The sequence below is a fragment of the Bufo bufo genome, chromosome 5 (assembly GCF_905171765.1).
Source record: "Bufo bufo chromosome 5, aBufBuf1.1, whole genome shotgun sequence".
Lineage (NCBI taxonomy): Eukaryota > Metazoa > Chordata > Amphibia > Anura > Bufonidae > Bufo > Bufo bufo.
Window position 1 is genome coordinate 79501455 of NC_053393.1, and position 7412 is coordinate 79508866.

The window sequence follows — 7412 nt, forward strand, 5'->3', positions numbered from 1 at the left end:
GAAAACCATATTAGACTAAGGCTACTTTCACACTAGCGTTGTCTTAATCCGACGTTCAATTCCGACACCGGAACTGCCCGCCGGATCCGGAAAAACGTGTGAAAACTGATTACATTTGAATCCTGATCAGGATTTTGATCACAATGAAAAAATGCATTGGAAAAAACGGATCCGCCATTTATGGACTTTAACTTTTTTTTTCAAATTTTTCGGGTTTAACATGCAAAAGCCGGATCCGGTTTGACTGAACACACAGCGCCAGATCCGGCGTTAATGCAAGTCAATGGGAAAAAGACCGGATCCGGCGTTCAGTCAAAGTGTTCAGGATTTTTGGCCGGAGGTAAAAATACAGCATGCTACGTTTTTCTGAAAAGCCTGATCAGTCAAAAAGACTGAACTGAAGACATCCTGATGCATCCTGAAGAATGGACTCTCCATTCAGAATGCATGGGGATAAAACTGATCAGTTCTTTTCCGGATTTGAGCCCCTAGGACGGAACTCAGCGCCGGAAAAGAAAAACGCTAGTGTGAAAGTACCCTAAAAACTGCCAGGGAAGAGATTCTTGACTGTCCCGCTCTTAAAGATTGCTACAGCTTTCTTAGCGGATACCTCATCTGAGTCTGTTCGGTTCGCGGCCAAGAATAGTACATTAGCAAATACTTCCAGGAGGGCTCTATGGCTAAAACTGGTCTGGTGACATTGCTTCAAGAAACAAGTTATGTTCCATTCCATTTTTGAGTTCCTATGTGTCCGGGCCAGTATTAGACACGATTCTAGAAAAGGCGGCCGACAGGAAAAAAGGTGTCCCAGATAAAAAAACCTAGGAAGACCCAGTCCTTTCGGAAAATGCCAAGATAAGCGCAAAATTTTTCTGGACGAGGAAAGGGTAAGACCATAAGATGTAGCTACCCTAAAGGTGTGAAAGGCAAGAGGGTTCCTACTCAATCCGAATACCTCCAATAACACAGGGAAGCAATGAGTTACTACAGGTTCAAGATAGAATCAATCCAGACAGCAACCCCTCTCATCACACCAGGGGCGTTAATGTGCACAATAGACCTTATGGATGCTTACTACCACATTCCCATACATCCAGATTATCATCAATATCTCAGGTTTGCAGCATAGATAGACAACATAGTATATCACTACCAATTTCAGTGTCTACCCTTCGGGATTTCATCGTCCATTACAAATGTTAACAAAATAGTAGTGGAAATAATGGCCTATTTGAGACAACTGAGCATAATCATCGTCCCTTATCTAGACGATTTTCTTTTGGCAGAACATCTTCAGACAACTCTAAATCTATTTTACAACCTGGGGTGGCTAATCAATCTAAAAAAATCAGATTTCCAGATGGATTACAGATTTTTTTTTTTCTGTGGACGCTTCTGGATTCTGTAAAACAAGCTTACTTCCAACACCCAAACGAGAGGCGTTCATAACAGTTCCATCAGGGAAGCGATGCATGTGTTAGAAATAGTGACGTCCTGTATTCCCATGGTGCCTTGGGCGCAGTTTCGTTCCAGACCTCCTACAAAATCTGATCCTCTCCAGATGGGGCAGAAACCCAATGTCCTTAGACAGGAGGATTTTAATACCAACGAAAATAAAAAATACTCTAAACTGGTGGATAGATCCAGTTAATCTTCAAAAAGGGGTACTCTGGAACAAAAATCCCTTCATGGTAGTGACTACCGATGCCAGCCTGAGAGGCTGGGAAGCCCAAGTAGAAGACCAGTTTTTTCAAGGAGAACGGTCCTTGATAGAAAAACAAAGATCCTCGAATGCAAGAGAACTCACAGCAGTTCTGAAAACATTAAAAGTAGCAAGCCAGAGTCTGAGGGGGTTACATCTAAAAATCTTGTCAGACAATATGGCCACAGTATGTTACCTCTGACACCAAGGAGGAACACAAAACGCTCAGCTTCAAAGGATTGTGAATCGGATTATTATCTGGGCTCAGAACAATGTACTATCACTCTCGGCCTTACACCTGAGAGTGATAGTACAGACTTCTTTTCTCTAAACCACAAGGAAAGACAGTTAGGGGTGGATGCAATGTCTCAAAAATGGAACATAAAGCTAGCATATGCCTTTCCACCAATTCCTCTCCTAGCGGTTCTGCGAAAGCTCAACGAGAGCCCAGGGAAAATCATATTTATAGGACCAGCATGGCCAAAGAGAAGTTGGTATCCGCTCCTAAAAAAGATGGCCTTAGAGGAGCCAGTATCACTACCGTTGATTCCGAACCTTCTTTCCCAGGGACCTCTATTTCATCCAGATCTGAAGAAATTGAATCTAAAAGCATGGATCCTGAAAGGCTAATGCTAAAAAGGCAGGGTTATTTGACGCTGTTATTTCAGCACTACAAAAGAGCCGTAATCCGGTAACATCGGCAATATACAATAAGATTTGGAAAAAATTTGGTTATCAGTAGTCCACCCAGGCTGTTCATCCCCTTCAGTAGCACAAATCTTAGATTTTTTACAGAAGGGATTAGATTTAGGGCTGAAGCCTAGCACTCTGAAAGTACAGATTTCACCCTTATCCGCCTTTTTCGACTATCCTTTAGCCGAACATCGGTGGATTAAGAGATTCATAAAAGCTATAAGCAGATTGAGGGCCACCTTAAGACAGACTATTCCACCTTGGGATCTTTCGCTAGTACTAAATGCCCTATGTGAAGCTCCCTTTTAACCGATAGATTATATATCCCTAAAACACTTATCATGGAAAGCTGCGTTTTTGGTAGCAATCATTTCGGCCCGTAGAATAGGGGAGATTCAGGCACTATCTATAAGAGAACCTTACTTGAGAATTTTGGATGATAGATTAATTTTAAAACTATATCCAGCCTTTATACCTAAAGTGGTAACATCTTTTCATAGGGAACAAAAAATAATACTGCCCTCTTTCTGTGCCTCCCCTAGAAATCCCCGAAAGACGCGGTTTCACTGCCTAGACGTACAGAGAACTGTTCTTAAATATCTACAGGAAACAGATACTGAAAGAAAGGACTCTAACCTTTTTGTCCAGTTTGGAGAAGGCAGTAGAGGGAAAAAAGTCACCAAAAGTACATTAACCAGATGGATCAAGCAGACTATTCAAGAGGCCTATCGTCTTCAGAACAAATCCTGTCTGGTCTCTATTAGGGCTCATTCTACCAGGGCGATATCTACCTCCGGGGCAGAAAGGGCATGTGTTACAGTAGACCAAATTTGCCAAGCAGCAACTTGGTCTAGCTATGGCACTTTTTGTAGACACTACAGATTGGACTTACTGACCAGTCATAAATTGACCTTTGGTTGGAAGGTCCTTTTAAGCTGTGGTCCCTCCCTAATAGGTTAATTTGGTAAATCTCCCATGTGCTGTCATGGGGGACATCCTGGAAATCAGTAATTAAGGACTTACAAGTAATTGTTTTTCCAGGAGTCCAACATGACAGCACTCCTATTACCCTCCCATGTTATTTGATTTTGCAGTGTGAAGTTAACATTGTAAGATGTGACAAAGAAAAAATAAATCTTAGTGGCATCTATCCGTGTAGTAATTTAGAAAACACAGGTGAATATGGGGGGGGTTTAAACTTGCCTCACTTTCTCACAGAGATGGGGATGGACATCCTCCCATGTGCTCTTATGTTGGACTCCTGGAAAAACAATTACCGGTAATTCTAATTACTGATTTGTCTGAATTAGGTGAATTTATTGCGATTGAACAAATGGCATTAGAATCTGCAGACGAGCACACATCTTCAGAAGCAGATGGTTTTTTGTTGCAGGTATGTGGTGATGGATTCCTTCTGAGCTATGGAGACATCACCTGGTGAGCATTCAGTCACATGTAGCTACTTTGCTGTGTTTTTCAAAAACTTGGAGAACCCTTTTAATGTTTTATGTGATTGGCTAAAAAGTTGAAACTGGAGAATAAGAGAGGACTCTTCCCTACCTGATATGCATTGCTAAGACGACTTTTGCTGTATTTGTCATTGATGTGTTTTCAGAGGCTAACAGATATTCTCCAATTTTGCCAACAGCTGAAGAATTTAAGCTTTGAGGAGCTGCAGATGAGGCTAAAAGCTCTGGACCCCATGATGGAGCGCGAAATAGAAGAATTGCGGCAGAGGTACACGGCAAAGAGGCAGCCCATTCTTGATGCAATGGACGCCAAGAAGCGGAGGCAACAGAACTTCTGATAAGGGTCTCATCTCTTAGTCACATATGGACATAAGCAATTCGTAGGAACTCCAGAAGTAAAACCTGTGGTCACATCACACAAATGCTTTCCTCAGCGAAGCAATGGTTGAGTAAACTTGTGTGTATATTTCTCCATCTTTGCAGAGAACTTTGAATGTTTTCCCTCCTCTTTCTCGATAACTGTGTGCGAAGGGTCTAAGAATTATGTCTTTAGGTCCTACAGACGACTTCTTTCCCCATCTTCCCTTGGCTTTCGCTCCATTGCTTTGGCCACGGACTTGTTTTTCCTGATTCTTTTAACTAACGTTATACGCCCTAGGCTTTGCATGTCGTATTGTAGAGGAGGGGGAAGACATTTCCATGAACTCACCTGGAGAAGCAGCCAGCATAGTTTTTTAATATTCTTTCATATCAGAGTTTTCAGGGACTTGTGTTCGCACCTTGGTAAATATTAATTTGCTTTAAAGTTACAACATATCTATTTATTTCTGTGTTTTACATTTGAGTGTGACGGAAATTAGTGACCAAATGTGTTCTGTACTTTTTTGTTTCCGTTTTTTTTTTCTTTTCTTTTTTATCATCGTGATTTGAAAATCCGGGCATAACGTATGTTAGTCTGCTCACTCAGTCTTGTTGCTAAAGCTTCGCAGTCTGGACACTTTGATGGAGGGGGTATTGTATTAGTGTTACCTTTCTGGAGAAATGTAAGAAGCCTTCCACAGGCAATATCATAGTATCAAATCATAGTTTTTAACAGAAATGACATTTTTCTGTGTAATTATTTGCTGGAGCCATAAATCCAAATTGCTTTCCTCCCCCAACACATACACACACCTTTTCCATGTACTCAGAGGCAGCAGGGAACCTGAATGGAGCAGGGGTTGTAACCATGCTGAATTACGGTTCTGCAAGAGATCCTTGAGTTGTTTTTTTTTTTTGTTTTTCTTTTCTTTGTTTTCAAACAAGTCTATACCTGATCTTTTTTGTCTCTAAATCGGAATAGACAGCATTTTCTTTGTAAGGTTTCGGCTTAATTTTGAAAACTTAAAGGAACAATAAACATAGAAAATTTGCAAAATTGCCAGCAGTTTGCGGCCGCTCCTTTAGGCTCTATGGTACTACTGGAAAGAAGCCAAGTACAGCACTCTATCTGTGGCAGTACCATAGAGTTGAATGGAGACCGCAGTGTGCATGCATGTCCGTTGGTCCATGGTTCGATGGTTTGGCGGTCTGACCTCCACTAATAACATATTTATCCCTATCCTTTGGTTATGGTGTCACTGTTGTGTCTACAGTGGGAGACAATAAATGTTAAGCTCCTCATTTTTCCATATCCCTGCTGCTTCATATAAAAATGGAAGATTATAAAAGCCCCTTTACATAGGCCAACTGAACAGGCATTCCCGATAGTTGCCTGCTCGTCAGCAGTCATCTCCACTGTATGAGGATGAGCAGTCACTACTACTGATCGCTCGTCCTCATACAGACACATTGGGCGTCCCCTTCTCGCCCACACTATGCCTACTTTTTTAGACCTGGTGTGAGCGGGGAAAAGTTGCAGATTGCGGCGCAAATGACCTCTACGCTGCAATCTGCGCCAGAAATACGATTAATATAGGTATATTTCTGGATAGGAAATGGCACCCATTCTTTCTGGACAGCAGATCCCCGTTTACACCGTAGGATCTGCTGCCCAGAACCCATGATTTTGGCGTTCACATCAATGATGTTTTCATCGATGAACGATGTATGGTCTGTCCGCCGACATGATGTATTTGGGAAGCGAGCGAATGTTTTAGCTTTTCGTTTTTTTTTTACTTGTCCAAGATGACACAATTTCTACGTCTTTATAATCAGCGTTTCTCCCCATTGCTCTGATGTGACTTTTCCGGATCAGATTACTTGTCAGGGCGATTCTCGCCTCTTCCACTGACACAGAATAAGGCATTAAATACGATAGATACAGCCGGATTCTTGTAATTGCTACAGTCCGTGACATCGGTGCTGTAAAGCAGGTAATGATTTCCCAAGACCTTTGATATTATTAAATGTTAGCTTCGTGAGCTGCAGTTCTAAGCAGCGCACATTCATATACTGCAGAGCGTAACATGGATGTTCGATGTCCACCGCACCGGTCTGCACTGACATTTCACGCCGGGCTTGCAGCTTGGAGGGATGTCATCTACAACGTGTGGATTTACCAGTGTAAAAAAATTGGCTATATTAGCATTTTATAGCATGTTTGATGGATGGACCCCCTCCTCTTACATGTAGCAATTGCTGTGTGTTTCTTTCCTCTTCCTACATCTGCTGCTTCTTATTTATTCTCACTCTGTACATGTGCCCACCTACGACTGTCTGGGATTGGGGGAAAAAAAAGTGTTCTGTTATTTTGCCCAAAAACAGCACCACTTTTGTCCACGGGATGTGTCCGGCTTAGGCTACTTTCACACCTGCGTTAGGTGTGGAACCGCACCTATAATGCAAATGCTTGTATCTGTTCAGAACGGATCCGTTTGCATTACCATGATTCATGATAATGCAAACAGATCCGTTTTGACTTACACTGAAAGTCAATGGGAGGCGAATCCGTTTTCAATTGCACCATATTGTGTCAGTGAAAACAGATCCGTCCCCATTGACTTACATTATAAGTCAGGACGGATCCATTTGTCTCCGCATCGTCAGGCGGACATCAAAACGCTGCAAGCAGCGTTTTGGTGTCCACCTCAAGAGTGGAATGGAGGCTGAACAGAGGCAAACTGATGCATTCTGAGCGGATCCTTTTCAGCGGATCCATTCAGAATGCATTGGGGCTGAACTGATCCGTTTTGGACTGCTTGTGAGAGCCCTGAAACGGATCTCACAAACGGACCCAGAAACGCCAGTGTGAAAGTAGCCTTAGAGACAGGTGCTGATTTTGCTCAACCTGGACAGCCGCTTTAAGGAGGGACCACCTTGCAGGTATGCACAGTTGTGTTTGCAGAAGAAAACCACTAGGTCACATCAGCGTTAACTACTGTTACATGACGGGTAATGACCCCTTTAATCTTAATATAAATGTCTTCCTGATTTTATTGATTTTTGTACAGTAGTTTTAGGTTGTCTTAATGCTTAAAGGATTTTTCTGTATCCTCAATGCATAATAAATGTGGTATACCCACATCAGGAAAAAGGGGGTCCACTTTTTTTTGCGTGGGAGAAGAAGA

The 7412-nt window shown here is 42.2% G+C and overlaps 1 protein-coding gene across 1 annotated transcript in view; it reads left to right on the plus strand.

The window, feature by feature from the left end:
• STK3 (serine/threonine kinase 3) overlaps window positions 1–4963 on the plus strand; it is a 234541-nt gene extending 229578 nt beyond the window's left edge. The window contains exon 11 of the mRNA XM_040432421.1: window positions 4044–4963. Within this exon, the coding sequence (XP_040288355.1) occupies window positions 4044–4202 (159 nt within the window). The 3' untranslated portion in view covers window positions 4203–4963. The remainder of the gene's footprint in view (window positions 1–4043) is intronic.
• Window positions 4964–7412: the final 2449 nt, after the last annotated feature.